The 20,477-nt window shown below is 44.4% G+C and overlaps 3 protein-coding genes and 2 non-coding genes across 13 annotated transcripts in view; 3 read left to right on the top strand and 2 right to left on the bottom strand.

Moving 5' to 3' along the window:
* Positions 1–3,591, bottom strand: part of Sgsm2 (small G protein signaling modulator 2) — a 41,721-nt gene extending 38,130 nt beyond the window's left edge. For 2 of the 3 annotated variants that reach the window (XM_028759229.1, XM_028759232.1), the window contains exon 1: positions 3,492–3,591. In XM_028759229.1, the coding sequence (XP_028615062.1) occupies positions 3,492–3,548 (57 nt within the window). In that variant the 5' untranslated portion in view covers positions 3,549–3,591. Of the gene's footprint in view, positions 1–2,297; positions 2,368–3,491 lie in introns of all 3 variants that reach the window. The other variant, XM_028759231.1, reaches the window with a different exon arrangement.
* Positions 3,592–4,735: 1,144 nt separating this feature from the next.
* Tsr1 (TSR1 ribosome maturation factor) lies at positions 4,736–16,599 on the top strand. Its single transcript, XM_028759172.1, has 15 exons — positions 4,736–4,863; positions 5,025–5,128; positions 5,656–5,875; positions 5,976–6,110; positions 6,863–7,287; positions 8,179–8,338; positions 8,663–8,820; positions 10,817–11,010; positions 12,025–12,187; positions 12,416–12,526; positions 13,176–13,308; positions 14,583–14,699; positions 15,046–15,186; positions 15,277–15,351; positions 15,444–16,599. The coding sequence occupies exons 1-15, from the start codon at positions 4,749–4,751 to the stop codon at positions 15,620–15,622; spliced, it is 2,430 nt and encodes an 809-aa protein (XP_028615005.1). The 5' UTR covers positions 4,736–4,748; the 3' UTR covers positions 15,623–16,599.
* Srr (serine racemase) overlaps positions 11,024–20,477 on the bottom strand; it is a 20,144-nt gene continuing 10,690 nt past the window's right edge. For 6 of the 7 annotated variants that reach the window (XM_028759178.1, XM_028759176.1, XM_028759173.1 and 3 more), the window contains 7 exons: positions 19,668–19,839; positions 17,970–18,096; positions 17,688–17,791; positions 16,976–17,095; positions 16,797–16,871; positions 16,255–16,464; positions 11,024–16,053 (listed from right to left, as the gene is read on the bottom strand). In XM_028759178.1, the coding sequence (XP_028615011.1) occupies positions 15,838–16,053; positions 16,255–16,464; positions 16,797–16,871; positions 16,976–17,095; positions 17,688–17,791; positions 17,970–18,096; positions 19,668–19,835 (1,020 nt within the window). In that variant the 5' untranslated portion in view covers positions 19,836–19,839 and the 3' untranslated portion in view covers positions 11,024–15,837. Of the gene's footprint in view, positions 16,465–16,796; positions 16,872–16,975; positions 17,096–17,687; positions 17,792–17,969; positions 18,097–19,667; positions 19,840–20,477 lie in introns of all 7 variants that reach the window. The other variant, XM_028759180.1, reaches the window with a different exon arrangement.
* LOC114614008 lies at positions 12,638–12,730 on the top strand. Its single transcript, XR_003710258.1, has one exon. It is a non-coding gene; the product is annotated as a small nucleolar RNA SNORD91 family (small nucleolar RNA).
* Positions 13,393–13,483, top strand: LOC114614007. The gene has a single exon (XR_003710257.1). It is a non-coding gene; the product is annotated as a small nucleolar RNA SNORD91 family (small nucleolar RNA).

Below are 20,477 nucleotides of genomic sequence, written 5' to 3'. Positions count from 1 at the left end.
TCTTTCTTTCTTTCTTTCTTTCTTTCTTTCTTTCTTTCTTTCTTTCTTTCTTTTTAATTTATTATATGTAAGTACACTGTAGCTGTCTTCAGACACCCATATGAGCGCATCAGATCTCATTAAGGATGGATGGTTGTGAACCACCATGTGGTGGTTGCTGGGATTTGAACTCATGACCTCCAGGAGAACAGTCAGTGCTCTTAACTGCTGAGCCATCTCACCAGCTCTCTTTTTTCTTTTTGTAGTGGTAACTGAACCCAGGGCCTTGTGCATACTGGGCCAGAAAAAAAAAACCTGAACTATTTTTCTATTTTTTTTCAGACCTTTTCGTTATTGCTGTTTTGAGGCAGAGTCTCACTATGTAGCCTTGGTTGGTCTGGAACTCACTATCTAGACAAGATTAGTGTTGAACTCAGAGATCTCCTTTCCTCTGCCTCTTGATTGTTGAGCTCAAAGGCAGGAATCACCAAGACCTCTGCTGTATTTTTTGAGACAGGATCTTACTAAGTTCCCTAAGCTGGTCTAGAATTTACTCTATAACCCATCCATTCTTCATACCTTTGCCTTCTAGGGTGCTGAGATTATAGGCCTATGCCTCTAGGCCCAACCTCTGGGTTCCTATTTTAGTTTTGCACTTAAGAATTAATGACATACCAGTATGGAGTGTTTTGTGAGTTGTTTCTTTTGCTTGTTTTGAATGATTGTGAGATTCGCTTCTGTTATGTCTGTTGGATATGCTGGGAATGTAGACTGTTCATTCCCAATTGTGTGACAAAGCCACAGCTCTCTGGCATTTAGGTACTTTCCAGCTTGGGGTTGTTATGAATCACAGGAACATCTGGACATATCTTCTGGTGAACATATGTGCTGGCTTTTTAAAATTTATATTTCTAGGCAAGGAATTTCTGATGCATATATTCTGCTTTTGTGTCTAGTAATGCTGCCAAAATGTTCTCCAAGTGGCTGCAGTAATTTACATTTCCATCAACAAAATGAGGTTCTAGTTGCTCTTAACACTTGTGCCAGATTCCATGGGGAATCTGCCAGAAGATAGATACCACCAGTGGGAATCAGAGATAGGTTTCCTCAACCCCAGTATAAAATCCTACAGAATAAGCCATTAGCAGAGACAGTCCTTACTTTCTTTATGTGAATGGGTGTTTGGCCTGCATGTGTGTCTGTGCACGGCCTTTACGTAGTACCTGTAGAGGCTACAAAAGGGCATCAGCCCCCCCTGGAACTAGATCGAACAGTTGTTAGCTCTCATGTGACTTCTGCGAATCAAACCCGGAAGAGCAACCAGAGCTCTTAAGCACAGAGCAGACTCTCCAGTGCTTTCTCTTTTATTTTTGAAATTAGGCATTTGCTCTCATGTTTCACATTAATCTTTGGCTGTCATCCTTTGGACAGGATGCAGTGTCCTGATAACACCCTGGCTTCCAGTGAGCTTTGCTTTATTTCACCTAATTACCTATTTATTTACTTTCAAGACCAGTCTCACTATTTAACCCTGGTTGGCCTGAGTATTGTAGGGATTAAAGGTATACACAACCACACCAGGCCAAGGTCCTCTCTTGACATGCACTGTAAGTATTACATACATGGAGAGTGGCAAAACACCTAAGGGCTAAGGAGGAAGGAAGGACCTGGAGAGTTCTCCCTGCTGGATCTGCTCATGGTTAGTAGTTAGGTAAATGTGGATCTGACTGGATCGATTTTTGCACTCCGAGTTGTTAAAAGCTTCCTCAATTACTTCCCAGGGGTCTTTGCAGGAACTCACAGCTAAGGATCAACAGGTATCTGAAGCAGCTGGAGGCCCAGGTTGGGTTAGGAGGGCCTGCTGATGATTTTAGGATTAGTCCAGAAGTCCTCTAAGAGGAGAGTCTTGCCTCTGGTTCTCGACTGTCTCTTCTTGTAGCAGTGTCTGTAAACCAAGCACTAAAAGGGGAACTATGTGGAGTCCAGAGGAGGTCAGCCTTTGCCAGGAAGATATATCCTGGAAGCACAAACCCAGTTTTCAAAGGAACCATTCTTGAAACAGTCAGTGTCTTTGAATACTGGGAAGACAATCATGTTCTCCAAAGTATTTCCTCACATACCCAAATCAATTCTCAAATTTGGGTCTTAAATAATCCTAGTAGCACACCCGAAGTTCCAACTCACACCCCCAAATCTCTTGGTTTTAGATTGCCTTTTTTCTGGGGATCACCACTGAGAGTTCACTTTTCTCTGGTGACAAGACTGGAGCCTAAGACTATTTTGAAAAATCCCTAAGAAAAAGCCTAAGAAACCCTCACCTGGCCACTTCACAGCAAAAGCACAGTGAAGCTGCTCACACAAGCTAGAAAGCTGATGGTTTCGACTTTTCTGTCAAGAAGGAAGGGAACAGTTAGGGCACATGAGCCAGGTCATGGTTACTGCAGAGTGAGAGCCCAGAGTCTTCTCAAACCCTCAAACTCCAAGGGTGCATGGAGAAATACGATACATTTATATATGTGAGATAAATAGTCTTATCGTATATTAAAAAGACTAGGAAACTAAGACTTGACTTTAAGTCACTTTACTCAAGTTCACACAGAAGTAAGTCTGGACTATTAAAGACTATCTCACCAGACCTCCGTTTCCACAGTTAGCAGCTATATTTACTAAATAGAGTGCCTATCAGTGTGCCAGGGCTCTGGAAACAAAACAGTGAACAAGCAGACAGTTTTCTGCCTTCTTGTAGTGCAGTTCGCACCTGGCAGACCTAGCTAAGCGGCAGGCTGAGGAAAGAGGCCTCATTCATCTCATCTACACTGCAGGCTCTCTCACAAGCTGGTGAGTCATTCATATGGGCAGCCCCCCCAACCCCCGAAATTGAAATGAGCTTTTAAACAGCGTCAAGGTAAAGGGGGTTAGTAGAGAGAAAAACTTGTTTCTGAAGGATTTCCCTCAAAAGGGCAAAAATAATCTTGAGTCTTAAAAACCATTCTTAAAAATACCCGGGTTCCTGGGTAAGGAGGTGGGCGTGGAGGGATAAACAGTGAGGTGTGCAGCGGACCCTCAGCCAGCCACGACTCACTTGCCAGAGGAATACAAGAGGGCGGTGTGTTGGACACCCGAGAGCGAAACCCCTAGAACTGAGGCTCGCCGCTTCCAGGAGGCCCGTGAGGACCCCGCCCCCTCCCCGGGCAGTCCCGGCAATGAATGGGCAACTCGGGCTCTCCAGCAATCGCCGCCACCCCTCCCCCGACCGCGGTCTCCCGGTGCTGCTGCCGTCACAGGGCGGGGAGCGGGAGGATCGCGGAGCAAACAAGCCCCAGGGCGCAAGCCTGACCCTGGCCGAGGGCGCTGCCCCGGACGCAGAGAGGGGCGTGGGGCGCGGCCCGCACAGGACACCGCCCCCGCCTGGCAGGGTGGGCTGGCGGCCGCGCGCGTGGGTGCCGCGACCTCTCTGCTCCTGGGCCAGCGCGGGAGGGGTGCGAGCCCCTGACACCTTGCCCCGACCGTACCTCCTTTTTCACGTTCCACAGCAGCTTTTCTTTGACTGCGTCTTCTGCGCTGCCCATGGTGCGGCAGGTGGCGGCCAGGAGGCACCAAGCGGCCCCCCGACCCCCCGTGCGCCCTCACCGCCTCCGCGCCTCCCGACTCAGCGCCCCACGCGCGAGGCGGAGCCCCCGCCCGCTGCACTCCCCGCCTGCAGCCGCCGCAGCCGCTGCCCGGTGCCCAGCTCCGCAGCCATCTTCCGAGCCCCGCAGACGTCAGGCAGGAGGCCCGGCCCCTTCCCACAGCCGGCAGGGAGGGGGTGTGTGCGCCGCGACTGGGGAGGGGGGGTCAGGGCGGGTGCGGACGCCTGGGGGCGTCGGGCCCGGGCGCGCGCCGCAGGGATGGTTGTCATGGCGACCGGCCCGCTCCCGCCCCGAGGGCGCGAACCCGCATTGTGAGCGCTGGGAGTCCGCTTTTCGCCAGGCGCTGCGCAGCGGGCGGACTTTGGAAAGGTGCTTGCGTCTGGACTAGCCTCAACCACAGTGACCGCTCCCGACTTCTGGCCCCTCAGAGAGGAGCTAGGGAGCTAGGGTCTCGGCTCTGGGTCACTGGGGTTCGAACCTGGTCCTATCACTCCTCCAGATCCCGTGGCCTGCTGGTAGCTATTAGTCGCAAAGCTTGCAGGAGAAAAGCAAGAACCCGATCGCGAGCCACGAAGAACAGGTGTCCGAGCACAAGAGGAAGCCTTCGCTCTCCTTCGGGTCTCCAACGTCCAGTTTTGTTCATCTTGCAGATTTGTGGGAAGAGGGGGGCACGAGTTGGAATAAGAGACATTACAGAGCCGGTGACACGAGCTCCTTCTAAGTGATTCGCGTTGGAATTTAGAGTAATAGAGGAAAGGAAAGGACAGTTACAAATTTTGTCCCTTTAAACAATTCACTGGGACCACAGAGAGCGGCGTGCAATAGCTACGTGATAGGACTTTTTCTTCCCACCTGATGCAACTTGAGCGTGCAAAAATGATAAGGTGGGCGCAAAATAGACCTCCTAAATAGACCTCCTAGTCCAGAGCCGAAGCCGGGAGACAACAGCCGGCATCCTTCAGCCCTCAACTGAGGACTGCAGCGTGGGAAAAGTTAGCACGACGTAACTACGAAGACTCAGTACCCGGCGCTCGCAGGCAGGCGGAAAAAAGCCTCGCGAGAGGTCACGGGAGCGCTAAGACTGAAGTTCGTCCCCGGGGCCGGAAATGCTCGCGTCCGCCCGGAAGTAGTGTTTGTTGGATGCACGTGGGCTGCAGAATGGCGGCTCACCGCTCCGGGCCGCTGAAGCAACAGAATAAAGCTCATAAAGGCGGGCGGCACCACGGCGGCGGGTCGGCACAACGGGACAGCAAAGGTGAGTAGACAAGAAGGAGGAAAAAGGGCTGTCTAGCCGATACCCGTGCCCGCAGACTAGACTCAGGACCCTTGCCAAAGGCTCTTTTTAAAGAGCTCAGGGAGGTTCTTGTTTGTTAATCGGACTGTGAGGAGAATAGCCACTTCTGATCTGCCTTCCAGGCCGTGTAGGACCAAAAATCCTCTGCAAGAAGCTGAAGAAGCAGCTCAGCCGAGTAGACCAGAGGCATCGCGCCAGCCAGCTCCGAAAACAGAAGAGGGAGGCGGTGAGAGGAGTGGGGCTGGGAAAGCGGTGCGACTTATGACTTTAGATTGGTAAAGCCTCAAATTAGAAAACGTGACACGGAAATGGGCCGAAAACGGAGTTAAACCCAGAGTATTTTCGTGCCGTGTTCTTAGTACAAGGCCCTGCCAAACTCCTTGACAGCACATACATACACGTGGCTTTTAACAAGAGAATGCTAGGTCCTTGGTGATTTTCTTTATGTGGACTTGCTCTTTTGCAGATGATGATGATGATTTTTAACAAAGGGTTTCACTATGTGACACTGGCTGGCCTAGAACTCAGAGATCCTCCTGCCTTTGCCTTCTGAGTGTTGAGTTTAAAGGCTTGGGCCACCACATCTGGCTGTTCTGATATTTTCTAATGTTTTACGTTAAATAAAGTTCCCTTGGCACTTTTACAAAGTAACAAGATGGGGAGTAGTTCCACTTTGGGGTTGCGGCATGTGTATTTTTGAGGATGTAATGGTGAAGCAAACGGTTGAGATGTTCTTTAATCTGTGTGTTCTAGGTTCTGGCAGAGAAGAGACAGCTGGGCAGCAAGGATGGGCCTCCACATCAGGTGCTGGTGGTGCCTCTGCACAACAGGATTTCCCTTCCAGAAGCATTTAAACTGCTTCAGAATGAAGACTTGGGAACAGTGTATTTGAATGAACGGGGAAGGGCCCATAGTTTTATGCTTCTATGTCCTAGCCTGAAACATCGATGGTTTTTCACATATGCAAGACCAGGTTAGAGTAGCCAGTACTTTTCTGTCATTATGTTTAAGTAGTTCTGTTTCTTGATTATAATGTGCTAACTTTTTTTTTTAATGGTGTCTTTTGTATACAGGGGATCTGCATACACTATTAGACATGGCTAAAGTTGCTGATACTATCCTGTTCCTCCTGGACCCACTAGAAGGCTGGGACAGTACTGGGGATTATTGTCTATCTTGCCTCTTTGCTCAGGGCCTTCCCACCTATAGTAAGTGTGTTGTAGTATCAGAGACCAGCAAAGAAAGTAAATTTTTTCCCTTTTTTTTTTTTTTAAACAATTCTGATTTTCCAGGCATAATGTTTAACATTTGGTTTAAGGATAAATCAGTGGGTTGTATCCTGCTGTTGTGGGCTATACTTGTTCAGATAAACATTATTTTCATATATTTTATTTTTTGGTGTTTTTGAGACAAAAAGAGTTTCTCTTGTGTAGCCCTGACTGTCCTGGAACTGGTCCTGTAGACCAGGCTGGCCTTGATCTTACAGAGGTCCACCTGCCCCTGTCTTTCCAGTGTTGGGATTGAAAACATGCACCACCACCCAGCTATTTTCATAATATTAAAGAGAGGTTTTTTTTTTTTAATTTCTGGACAGTCCTGTGCCCAGGGGAGGAATAGGAAGTTACACTCACTGTGATATTTATTATTAGCTCAGTGTGAGTTTCCTAGTGATCTCTGGGATCACAGCAGAACTGACCGATGGGTTGTTTGTGAACTGGAAACGAATTTTCTTTTTTTTTTTTTTCTTTTTTTTTTTTTTTGTTTTTTCGAGACAGTTTCTCTGTATAGCCCTGGCTGTCCTGGAACTCACTCTGTAGAACAGGCTGGCCTCGAACTCAGAAATCCGCCTGTCTCTGCCTCCCAAGTGCTGGGATTAAAGGCGTACGCCACTACCACCCAGCAGAAACAAATTTTCAAGTAGTCAAACAATGAGTTCCTAAGATCCTTTCTCTTTTTTCAGCACTAGCTGTCCAGGGGCTTTCTGGCCTCCCACCAAAGAAACAAATAGATGCCAGGAAGAAGCTAAATAAAACAGTGGAGAAACGCTTTCCTGAAGACAAACTCCTGCTACTAGACACCCAGCAGGAATCCGGACTGTTACTTAGACAGTTAGCTAACCAGAAGCAACGGCATCTTGCTTTTCGGGACCGGCGAGCTTACTTGTTTGCCCATGTTGCTGACTTCGTGCCTAGTGAGGAGAGTGGCTCAGTGGGCACCCTGAGCCTCTCAGGCTATGTTCGGGGGAGGACTCTGAATGTCAATAGCTTGCTGCACATTGTTGGACATGGTGATTTCCAAATGAGTCAAATCGATGCGCCTGTGGATCCTTTCCCTTTAAATCCCAGAGTGACTAAATCCCAAAAGAAACCAAGCATGGCAATGGAGGTAAGATTGGGGTTTTCATTTCTGGGAGTTGATCCCAGGCTAAGCTGGCCCTCTACTACTTGGCTACATTCCTTGACTGCGATTGTTTTTAACTTTTTTACGGAACTTATTTTTGTATGCTGGAGAGGGGTATGTCACTGGTGTGGAAGGTTTGGTTCTCTCCTACCTTGTGGGCCTACCCTGTTTTTTAAATTTTCAGAGCAGATAGTTTGCATGCTGAGGCTGGTTTGAAATGTCAGGGAGTAGACATTCAGATACATGTTGGTAAGTATATTTATCTGGTACTTTCTAGGTACTTGGTGATCTCTTCTCAGAACTTAATGTGAATTAGAAAAAAACCTAAATACTTGTGAACTTAAAAAATACAGTAGTTAAGGTATAGACCTGCTGTGGAAGTCAAGAGTACACCAGCTAGCTGCACAGGAGAGATCAGAGTTAGCCAAGCAGATGAATGTCTTAGTCCAGCAGAGCTGAAAGAATATGTTGGGACTTTGAACCTACATATCTTGATGGAGTAGAGGAATTAAAGCAGTGTCTACCACACTAGCATTTCTGGCTTTCTTTGAACTTTTTAAAAATACTAGACCCTCACTATGTAGCAGTGTCTGGCCTGGAACTTATGTAAACCAGGCTAGCCTCAAACTTTACAGAGGTCAGCCTTCCTCTGCCAGTTGAGTGTTGCTTAAAAGGCACGCACCACCCTCCGGAAGAGGGCAGCTTGATTGAAAGGTTATGTAGTAAACAGGAGTCGGGAATAGTAACAGTCTCAGAAGTGAGGAGAGCAGAGTTGAAATGCTAGGAGATGGCCATTTGCAAAATTTGATTTTCTGTTTACTTTGTGGATCTTTCAGGTGAATATCTGACAGGCTGTTACCTGCTTTTGGGTCTTAGGTTTGTGTTACAGATGCTGTTGCCAACATGGAAGAAGACCTTAGGGTTCTGATGAAGGCAGACCCTGATCAACAGGAGACTTTACAAACAGAGGTTATTCCAGATCCAATGGAAGGAGAGCAGACGTGGCCCACTGAGGAGGAGCTGGATGAGGCAAGTGGTCAGTAACTCTAATTTTGTATGTCTCTTTACTTGGTAGAGGTTCATATGCTTATAGGCTGGATGAGGAAGTGATTGAAGTTTAAATACTGAATGGTTGAAACAAGCAAACACTGAGCTCAGCTCTGTTTCCTCTCCAGAAATCACCCCAGGCTTGTCTCTTTAAATAATGAATGACATTAGGTCCACTACTGGGTTTATTTAGCTGTGTGTTTGTCGATAACTGAATTAAATTTGGAAGTGGGCTGTTTTCATGTAGCTGCTATTGCTCATGTTGGTAGCAGTGCCTGCATAGGTGAGGATACAGAAAATTGTGTTATTACAGACTTACTGAAACAACGTTCCAGGGTGGTAAAGAAGGTCCCTAAAGGAACATCCAGTTACCAGGCTGAGTGGATTCTGGATGAAGGTGATGAAAGTGATGGGGATGGCGATGAATATGATGATATACAACATGAAGGTTTCATGGAAGAGGAGTCTCAGGTAAGAAAATGGGCCACTGGGCCACCTATGTATATGGCTCCAAAACCAATGCCGTAGTGTAAAATCAGCTGCTGAACTATGCTCTAAGTGGGGAAAATGGGTATCATTTATTTTGAAGTTGGGAAAATGGCACATTGGGTAAATTGCACTTGCCACAAAAGTTTTAGGACTTGCATTTGAATCTCCAGCACCCATGTGAAGCCAGATGTGGTATTGTAACACTGTGAACTCAGTGTCCCAATGGCAAGATTTATAGTAGAGACAGGACCTCTAGAACACTGAGGCCAAGTTAACAAACATTGAAAGATCCTGCCTCAAGGCAAAAGGTAAGGAAAGACAAAGTTGTGCTTTGACTTCTACAGGCATGCCTGTACTCAGATAAACATGGTCTCACCTTACATTTTTATATTTTATATTGGTTGCAGATAGGTGTCTAAGTATTAAAATCTTTTTAAAAAAAAAAAATCCTACTCGCCCATAGGTGACCTTGAACTCACAGCAATCCTATGCTAATTTTCCCAGAACTAGGATCATAGGCATGGGACACTAAGCCTGATTGCTATTTTGTTTGGCTTTTTTTTTTTTTTTGAGACAGGGTTTCTCTGTATAGCCCGGGCTGTCCTGGAACTCACTCTGTAGATCAGGCTGGCCTCGAACTCAGAAATCCGCCTGACTCTGCCTCCCAAGTGCTGGGATTAAAGGCGTGCGCCACCACTGCCCGGCCTTTTTTTTTTTTTTTTTTTATGTTGGGACATTTATTATTGTTTTTTTGTTTTCCTGACAAGGTCTCCAGCATCCCATGTATTAACCCTGAGCTCACTGTGTAGCAGAGAATGACCTTGAACTCCTTATTCTCTTGTCTCCACCTCCCCAGTTCCTGGATTATAGAGTATTCTAGCATATTAAGTTTTGGAAGTTGTCTTAGTTAGGATTTTACTCCTGTGAACAGACACCACGACTTACAGGGTCAGAGGTTTCAGTCCATTATCATCAAGGCAGGAACTCGGAAGCATTCAGGCAGCCATGGTGCAGGAGGAGCTGAGAGTTCTATATCTTCATCTGAAGGCTGCTAATAGAAGACTAACTTACAGGCAGCTAGGATGAGGGTCTTAAGCCCACGCCCACAGTGACATACCTACTCCAACAAGGCCACCCCTCCAAATAGTGCCACTCCGTGGGACAAGCATATAGAAACCATGACATAAGTGGCGCTAGGAATCAATTCCCAGGACTTCACACATGCCAAGTGACCCACAGTTACCAGTTGAACCACATCTCCACACACTTTGTTTTTAGGTGTGTGTATGTGGGTTGTCTTTTTTTTTTTTTTGAGGGAGGTGTTTGAGACAGGGTCACATGTTACTCTGTTCTAGAACTCACTATGTAGACCACACTGGCTTTGAACTTTGTCTCACACACACACACTTGCCTCCCAAATGCTGTGATGAGAGGTGCCCATCACTATGCCTATCTTGCATGCTTGCTTGTGTTATATGTGAACTGGTGTGTGGTAGCAGGAACAGCTTGCTGGAGTCATTTCTCCCTTTTCCATTATTTGGATTCCCTGGATAGAACTCAGGTTTAGAAATGAGGTCATTGGGGTTAGAAACAAGCATCTTTACGTATTCAGCCATCTTGTGGGTGCTAGGATTTTTATTTTTGGGGACACAGTCTTATGTATCTCAGGCTCCCTAGAACTCTGTAGCTGAGGGTGATCTTGAACCCAGCATTTGATACTGTAGGCATGTGAAATATGCCCAGCTTTAGGATCTAATAGCCAAGAGCCTTTTCTAGGTTGGAAAGCACTCTAAAAATCGAGCTATATTCCCTGCCCTTTTTTGGGGTTGTTGCTTTTTGGTTTTGTTATTTATTTATTTTGAGACTATCTTTACTCTCACCCAAGCTGCCATCAAACTCATAGTGAATCACCTGGCTCAGCTTCCTCAATGTTAAGACTATGTTTCATGTTGCATATTTTTAATCCCCCATTTTACAGGATGGGAGTGGTGAGGAAGAAGAGGAGGAATGTGAAACTATGACCCTAGGGGAGTCTGTGCGTGATGATGTATATGATGAGAAAGTCGATGAAGAGGACGAGGAAAGAATGTTGGAGAAATATAAACAAGAGAGACTGGAAGAGATGTTTCCAGATGAAGTGGATACCCCCCGTGATGTGGCCGCCAGAATTCGGTTAGTCAACAAGTGATTTCAACCAACTTTTATTTAAAACTTTCATGGTTTTAGAATTATGTGAGCAGAAAGCAAGTGGAGAAAAACATTGTCCTTGTCCTTGAAGGGCTCACATACTATATGAGAAGCAGCAACAATCAGGGTTTAGAATTGTTCAGAGGGCCGGGCGGTGGTGGCGCATGCTTTTAATCCCAGCACTTGGGAGGCAGAGGCAGGTGGATTTCTGAGTTCAAGGCCAGCCTGTTCTACAGAGTGAGTTCCAGGACAGCCAGGGCTATACAGAGAAACCCTGTCTTGAAAAAAAAAAAAAAAAGAATTGTTCAGAGGGATATATGAAGGTTAATTAGCAAATATTCTTTGTAGGAGTAAATACTCAGAAATATATTTTTTGGGGAAGTAAAAGTGTATATTTTGAATGAAAGCTTGTAAAAGTAAAAGCAAGAAAATGTAGATGATTTTTCTGGAAAGCAAGCCTGACATAAATAAGGCTGTAATGTAAGGCAGGTTGAAGAGCTGTATTCCCTGACAGATACCAGGCAGCCACTATTAAGTACTCATCCCCTTTGAAAAACCTGGGTCGATTCTGAAATACTTGTTAGAAGCTGTTGTAGAACATTGTTTTTGCTAAAGCTATTAGTTTAGGAGATTTTGTAAAAGATAGAGTTTCATATAGACCAGGCTAGCCTTGATGCTCTGCCTCTACTTTTCAAGTGCTGGGAATGTAGGTATATATTTCCATGCCCTGTTCTAGCTTATTAGACCATTTTGGTGCCTTAAGTTTCTTGAGACACTTTGCTTTGTAGTTCAGTCTGATGTGGAACACATGATCCTGCCCTAGCATCCCCAGTGCCAGACTTTGTTGTGCTATGCTGAGCCCCGTGTATACTAGATAAGCAGTATACCTCTGAGTTATATCCCTAAATAAGAGTACTTTGAAAAAACTAGAGCTGCAAGTGAGATCAGTTTTACATAGCATCATCTAACCTATTACTTTTAAAAAAATCTATGTTCTAGATTTCAGAAATATAGAGGCCTCAAGAGCTTCCGGACATCTCCATGGGACCCTAAAGAAAACCTTCCTAGAGATTATGCCCGGATATTTCAGTTTCAGAATTTTGTTAATACTAGAAAAAGAATCTTTAAAGAGATTGAGGAAAAAGAAGCTGAAGGAGCTGAGGTACCTGCCTTCTGTCCACCTTCTAATTTGTTTTTGTTTGATATCATGCTGTTTGTTTGGGAATGAGGAGGGGTTGGACGTAAGTAGCTGAGAAGTTGGAATCTGGGTGGTAGATGTATCCATGAGTGTCAGCCTTATCTTTAAGACTTAGCATATACCCGGAGAAAAGTTTCATCATTATTGGCACATTAAGGGTAACCCTGTGAATGTTGTACTTGATCCTGGCAGGTTGGTTGGTATGTCACACTTCATGTTTCTGATGTCCCTGTCTCAGTAGTCGAGTGTTTCAGACAAGGAGCGCCCTTGATTGCATTTTCTTTGCTACCTTATGAACAGAAGGTAAATCTGTGTTTTGTGGAAAATGGAGAGGTGCACATATTTTTCCCAAGTGTATAACATTTTGCTCATTGAGATGAGAGAGCGTACCTTTTTGAAAATAGAGAATTAAAATAGAGAAGTCAATGATGGTTATGCCCAAGATGTCTGAACCTGTCTGAAGCATCTTTGTGATGCAGTTTGTGTGGTTCTGAGACTTCTCCAAGTGTATTTTTTCAGATTAAAACAGGGGAGGAGGGGGTTATCAGTTAAAGTAAACGTCTATGCCAATGTATAGATCTGTTCTCTGGGTAGCCTATAATCATGTATACTGGGAGTGGGAAGGCTGGCATAACGATTGAAGAGGCTTGGATGACTGGCTGGGAGGGTATATGGTGATCAGGGGTATATGGAGATGAGGGGTATATGGTGATGAGGTGATGTGAAGGACATTTACTATGGTTCTGTAATCTGAGATGTGGAACAGTAAGCTAGCTAGCTTAGACATGTGCATGGAATCACCTATGAGGCCTAAATGCACCCATGTCAGTTGGTGGATAAAGAGGTCTAAGTAGCATGGTCAGTTCTTAGGGTGAGTCTGGTGTTCGCTTTGCCTTTCAGGTTAGGCTGTTGTATGCCTAGACTGTGAAGCTTTTTCTTATTTGGTCCTCAGATGTCAGTATTGAACATGGTAGTGAGTCGGAATCCTGGCAACACGGAACCTGTGAAAGCAAAAGAAGAATTGATCTTCCACTGTGGATTCAGGCGCTTCCGAGCTTCACCTTTATTCTCTCAGCACACAGCAGGTAAGCATAGAAGCTGCTGGAGTCTTGCCACATCTTCTTGATGGTTGAAAGTCTCTGGGATTAGAAACACTTTTAGTACTCTGACTCAGGAGCCAATGATGTTTTTATTCAAAATGTCTGAACCTGTCTGAAGCATCCCAGTGATGCAAGCGGTTGTGCTGAGGCTTCTCTGCTGTGACTATTTGTTCCAGGGCAGGTTTTTAATCCGAGTGTAGCTTTATGTGTTGCTTGCTCACTTGGGGCTTTTGCCTTCCAGTGACAGGAGATGACTTGGTGACAGCATTACTGGTGCTCTGGATACATCTGTTGCCCATTGTGTGAACATTTTGTAAACAAAAGTTTTATTGAGAAAACAGCATATCTTGTTGCAGTGAACTTGGGGTCTTCGCACCTTTGCCTCCTAGTATTACTGTTATTACTTGCTTGTTATTAAGTAACTTGTATATGGCTGTCTTGTTTTACTATTTTTATTTATTGATATTTGAGAGACTAGGTCTTAATATGTTGCCCAAGCTGGCCTTGACCCTTCAGAATGCTGGGAGTACTGAGGTGGAGGGGGTACACCACTATGCCAAGCTGGCACTGTTACAGAGGCACACTTACCGACCTGAGTAATTGAAATATAAAGTAATTTGGACTAGTTACTGAACCTAAGGACCTACATTCAGCGAGTGCCCTAACCCCTATGCCGGAGCAGAGAACTGTCTCTTAACTTCTATGCATATGTGCCCCCACATTCCCAAAATAAATGGAATGTATTAAAAAGCTTTTATTATTTTGAGAAAGTAAGGTGAACAGTTTTCCTACTAGTTTACTGTCCTACACCTAGCACAAAAGCAGTCATCTCAAAGCCATGCTTACTGACACAGGGAAAAGCCCGAGAGTTAGTAGTATAGAGAAACAGAAAAGGAACTGGTAACTTAAGCCCTTGATGGCAGAAGGTACACAGCAGTTCAAGGCCAGCATGCATTACACGAATTCCTTTCAAAACAAAGCAGACAGGAGCTTGTAGAGGACCCAGGTTGGATTCCCAGCATCCATATTGGTCAACTTAGAGGCACCTGCACTTAGATACATACATATAAATAAAAATACAAATCTTAAACACTGAGAATGTGCTGTAGGTCTATGGCAGAGCACTTAATGTGCATATGGTTTGATCTCCATTACCATAATTTTAGAAGGTGGCGGTTTTTGACACTTTGCGTTGCTTATGGTTTCTCAAAAGGCCTTTTTTCTTTCTATTTACTTATTTTGGACCCTTACTGTGGAAGCCGATAAACATAAATTTCAAAGATTCCTGACTGCTGATGCGGCCTTAGTGGTGACAGTGTTTGCGCCAATCACTTTCCCTCCTGCATCTGTGCTGCTTTTCAAGCAGAGAAGAAATGGTATGTTGACTCTGGAATGTAAATAATGAACATTCAAGTATCCACTAGCACCATAACTCTTCTGTACTTAGACATGGGTCTTGCTGTATTAAGGAATACTGGTGTGTGTTTGTTTGAAATACCACTTTCAGCCTCAATTGGGTATAAGCCCAGGGTGATACACCAGTTGTTACCTGTTGGCGCACTTCAGCACATGCTAAACAATATATGTAAAGTGGGTGTGAGGGACTGGTTCGTTAGAAATATCTTTCAGTGGTCTTCCTGTAGCCTTGGGGAAGCAGCAGGGTAGATGAGAGCAGCAGCTGAAGGACTTGGCCTGTGGGTAACAGCTGCTCTCCTTTCTTAGGAATGCACAGCCTCATTGCTACAGGTCATCTGTTTTCAGTGGATCCTGACAGGATGGTCATAAAGAGAGTGGTTCTAAGTGGTCATCCTTTCAAGATTTTTACTAAGATGGCAGTAGTGCGTTACATGTTCTTCAACAGAGGTAGGTGTGAATGAAGGAGAGAGGTGGGAAATGGCCTTGATGCTATGTAGGTAAATGTTTGACTTTATGTCTTATGTGTTCTATTCTAAGAGGATGTGATGTGGTTTAAGCCTGTGGAACTGAGAACCAAGTGGGGCCGCCGGGGACACATCAAAGAGCCTCTAGGTAAGATCCTGGGGTTCTTGTGTTTATGGGCTGTGAATTCACTGCTTAAGAATGTCCACTTTACTTTGATCAATTATGTGTTTTTCTTCTAGGTACCCATGGCCATATGAAGTGCAGTTTTGATGGGAAGCTAAAATCTCAGGATACTGTATTAATGAATCTCTATAAGCGAGTATTTCCCAAATGGACTTATGATCCATATGTACCAGAACCAGTACCTTGGGTTAAAAGTGACATCTCTTCAACAGTGTCTGAAGTAGACATGGAGTAATGGAGATTCAGTTAGGTTCTGTCTCTACTGCAGCTCAGACTCTACAGTGTTGGAGTCTGTGGGTTGTGACTAGACAGTTTGTGCTTTGTGTTTCAGTTGTCCATGTCTCTGCTAACTACAGAATTCACACTATTACACTTTCATGATTAGGATTTTGAAAAGGAAGATGGAAAACAAAATTTTCATCTAGAGACAATCTTATCTCTTCCCTGAATTTAAACAGAAACAGTCTGGTAAGGAGCTGGCCGTTCAGCCTGCTTCACCCAATTTAGGGAGGTTAAGTCTACATTCCCACCACTGAGTACAATACAGATGTTTTTTACTCCTGGAGAGACTGTTTGGAAATGCTGAGACAGCACTGCAGCCAATCCAACACCAGCAGTAGGCTCAATGAGCAGTTTCATTCTTTCCCACACCAGCTGGGTTGCATACTGTTGGCACAGAAATGAGCAAGGGTTAGTGAAACAAATGTAGCCAGAGTCTAGCAGGTTACATTGTAAAAATGAAGTAGATGTTTGGGTTTGTTGTGACAAGTATGTGAGCTACTGTCAGGGTTCCCGTGGGTTAAGTGAATGGTCTCTCAGTAGTGCCTGGTGAATGAGACTGTGGCTGTTTTCTCATCTGAGTCTTACCTTGATTTCATCCTCTGTGACAGTGAAGACCTCATCCACAAGGTCCCTTATAATCGGCCAGGTATTTAAGCCAATGCTAGATTTGACACCATCTGCTATGGTTTCTGGAGGATGAAGATTGGGAGTCAGTTCTCCTTTCAGTTTAGACTGGTAGCAGTCATCTGCATTCGAGGGTTCAGCAGCGTATACCTTCACACTAGGTTTCAGGGCCTGGGAAGGAAGAGACGCGTTATAATACAGCTTTTGTCTGCATACCTAAAGGCGTAGAGTGTTAAAGACGTGTTACCTTTGAAAATGGAAACATGACCTTGAAGCACTTTAATAAAAGTTGTACTGATAACTGGCTTGCCTGGATTACAACTGGTTCTAGTAATTGGGAAGGGCAGTAGCTTGGTGAGGTGGGCCTGAGGAGTGAGGACGCAACCAATGTAACCTAACTGCTTCTATGCAGCACAGATCAAAAGGACAGTGGAACAAGGAAGGCCGTGAAAGGTAATGGGCCTGTATCTGGTCTAGGAAATTTCTAGACGCTGTTCTCTCACCTTAATTGTAATAGCTATCCCAGCAACCATTCCTCCTCCCCCTACTGGTACCACCAGTGCATCTACCAAGGGAACCTGTAATAAAAATGTAAGTAGGTCAATTAATAAAGCCTCATCTATACATACATTCCACAACAAACCACTTTTAGTAATAGCTACATAGAATTACACCATTTTACCTGGTTCAGCACTTCCAAGGCAATTGTTCCTTGTCCAGCTATCACTGCAGGCTCCTGGTTGGGATGGACCAAGATGCCTTCTGTTTCTTGCATAATTCTTTGAGTGACCTTTTCTCTGGACTAAAAAGGTAGCATTAATGTAGCTTACTTGACTTATAGTGACTTTAATTCCCTGTAAGTTTAATTCTTAATACTTCAAAGACAGATTTTTTTTTTCACATTTTTCTCATGAGTAGCTATAAATAAACATGGTGTGGTAGAGTACTTGTGAGAAAAATGCATTTTTCATTGGCTAATCGAGTTATATGACGTGAACAAGCTATGGATTTTTAAATAAATGAAGTGCCAAGTGTACAAGGTTAGAAACTGGCCTTTCTGAAGAACTTAAGTGAGAGGGAATGCAGATTAGGCAGGAAGATGGAAAGGCCTGGTTCGTGTAGGCCTTAGGACTGCTGCTGGTGTTTGAAGACAGCTACAGTGTACTATGCATAAAGTTCTGTGTGTAGCCTGACTTGCCATTCTGTCTTAAACTCCTGAGTGCTAGAATAGGCATGTCCTATCACGCTTGGCTTTAGTCACATTAAGCTGAGACTAATATCCAGTAAAGATAATGATAGATAGGCTGGCCATACTAAGAGTAGAGGAAGCGTCCAGTAAGAGGCAGATAGTTGGTCAAGTGAAGATACTAAGTGTCGCTGAACACTCTCTTTACCTCATCGCTCGGCTCACTGTATACTACAGATGCTCCATAGGCTTGGATTGCCAGTTTCTTGCAGTTGGGAGCTGTTTGGGGCACCACAATGTAAGCAGGGATTCCTGGGAGGGGAAGAACATGACTAGTATGAGGGCTGTCTAGGATAGAAACTTCGATCGTTTTGCTTACAATCAAACAGGGACAGCTTTGGAAACTTACTTCCCACAGCTGCCATCCCTCTTACTGAACTTACGGTGTTTTCCCATTTGTACTACTTGATACCCTGAGAAAATTAAGTACCTTCCAATTTAGCAGCATAGGTGAGAGCCTGGCCATGGTTTCCGCTGCTGTGAGTAACAACAGCTTTGGGCTTTCCTTCTAAAGTGTCAGGAATTAAGCTTCTGATGGCATTAAGGGCACCTCGAATCTGGAAGAGAGTAAATTATAAATGTGCATTTCTAATAATGGGGACATGTTCAGAGACATGCATTCACTTGTTTCATTGTGCAAACTGTTGAGACAAAACAGCCTGCTATGCACTATTGCTCCCAAGCAATAAACTGAAGCATGTAAAATGAGCAGTAATAGTACAGGCAATTGCAATACAATGGTATTTGTCTTAGTAGAATAATACAAAAGGTTAAAGTGGTATTACTTACACGGCACATATTTCTCCCTTTTTATTCTTTAGATTTACTTTTATGTGTGTGAAGGTTTTGTCTGTAAGTATGCTTGTTCATGATGTGGAGAGCCTGCTGGATTCTCTGGTTTAAGCGTACTTGAAACCCAGGTCCTCTGCTTGGACAAGTGCCCTTCAATGCTGGGCCTGGTCAACAACCCTGCTTATAATTTTTTTTTGGTTTTTCCAGACAGGGTTTCTCTGTATAGCCCTGGCTGTCCTGGAACTCACTCTGTAGACCAGGCTGGCCTCAAACTCAGAAATCCGCCTGTCTCTGCCTCCCAAGTGCTGGGATTAAAGGCGTGCGCCACCACCACCCGGCCCTGCTTATAATTTAAGACTCAGTCTTACTCTGTTGTCCCAACTGGCCTAGAACTTAACTGTGTAGTCCAAGAACTCATGGAAATCATCTTGCCTCAATCTCCCATGAGTTAGATTACAGGGATGATCGGCCACACCTAACTCTAAAGGACTAGTGAATGTGTTTTGCAAGACAGAAGGTAGATCTGGGAAGATCTAAAGTCACTGTGATATATATAGAACTGTAAACTAAACACTGTACACTTAAACTACACTAGGTTTAAACTATTTTTCTTGGGCTACAAAGACAGCTCAAAAGTTGAGAGGCCCTGGGTTCACTTCGCAGTACTCACATAGCAGTTCACAACTGTCTGTAACTCCAGTTCCAGTGTATGTGACACACATAGACGTGGATGCAGGCAAAATACCAATACGCATAAAATTTAAAAAGGTAAAAATATAAAAAAAAGTTAAAAATGTTTTTTTTGTGATGATTCCTTTCTATTTTTTAATGTGCATTGGTGTTTTGCTTACAGTTATGAGCTACCATGTTGGTGTTTGGACTTGAACCAGTATCCTCTGGAAGAACAGCCAGTGTTCTTAACCTCTGAGCCATTTTCCAGCCCCAAGTACCATTCATAATAGTAAATTAGCTTATAACCACTTTACTTTATAGATTTAAAAAAAGACAGTGTCTTGTGGCTCAGGCTGGCATTGAATTTGCTATAGGCAACCTTATTCCTGATCCTTCTGCTAAAATACAAAAAAATGCACATCTATACAATACAGCCAGGTGTGGTGCTTCACACCTTTGGTTTTTTAGACAGCATTCATGGGACCACAGTTATAAGGGATTTTAGGTTGTGTGAAAGTGGCATAGCAATGTTGTAAACCTGGTACCCACATCTTAAAAATTGTGCTACCTCTTGTTTCCAGCTGCAAAAAGACATTTGTTTATCATTAGTGGACAGAAAAATAAAGCCAACAGATTTGGAAAACATAATAAAACTGAATTTTACCTTAAAAGACCCAGTTTTCTGGAAGAGTTCACATTTGAAGAAAAGATTGCGCCCCGATATTTGATTCAAAATGGAGCTTGTTAGCACTGGTGTGAGGTGGACAGAGTCTTGAATGTTGATATGAGCTTTTTCAACATCAGCAAAGGAGATGCAGTACTGAGCACACATGGTTCTGAAACCCAGGAACAAGGCAAAGGGGTCAAAGCATAGTCCTAACAATGTTTCTTTTAAACACTGAAACAGGACAACAGCCTAGGGTGGGGAGTAGGGACGGGCTGCAGTACTATGTGGAACTGTTCCCATTACTACTATTTGGTTCAGAGAGGAACCTCCATGAAGTTTCACCCACACCTCTTGGCACAGGTATGTACCTTTTCATCACTGTATAGCCAGGCTGGCCTTAAATTTACAGACATCCACCTGCCTCTGCCTCCTAAATACTGGGAGTAAAGGCTTGAACCTATACCTGCTGTATTGTTTTGAGATTCTCAAGTTTATGTCATCCAGGCTGGTATAAATACCAAGGGATCCTTTTGTCACAGCCTTGATTGCTGGGATTATTCCTGTGTGCCATTGTACCTGGCTTATAGTTTTAATAATTAACATATTGTGGCTGGCAGGGTGGCTCAGCAACTCATAATGACCAGCTCATAATAAGGCCATAATGACCTAAGTTTGGTCTCCAGGATCCATATGATGGAAGAAGAGAAGCAACCCCCAAGTTGTTCTGACCTCCATATATATGCCTTGCCATACATGGCTAACACACACACACACACACACACACACACACACACACACACACACACA

Source organism: Grammomys surdaster, unplaced genomic scaffold (assembly GCF_004785775.1).
Source record: "Grammomys surdaster isolate TR1022 unplaced genomic scaffold, NIH_TR_1.0 126278, whole genome shotgun sequence".
NCBI lineage: Eukaryota > Metazoa > Chordata > Mammalia > Rodentia > Muridae > Grammomys > Grammomys surdaster.
This window is presented reverse-complemented; position numbering and strand designations above follow the sequence as displayed.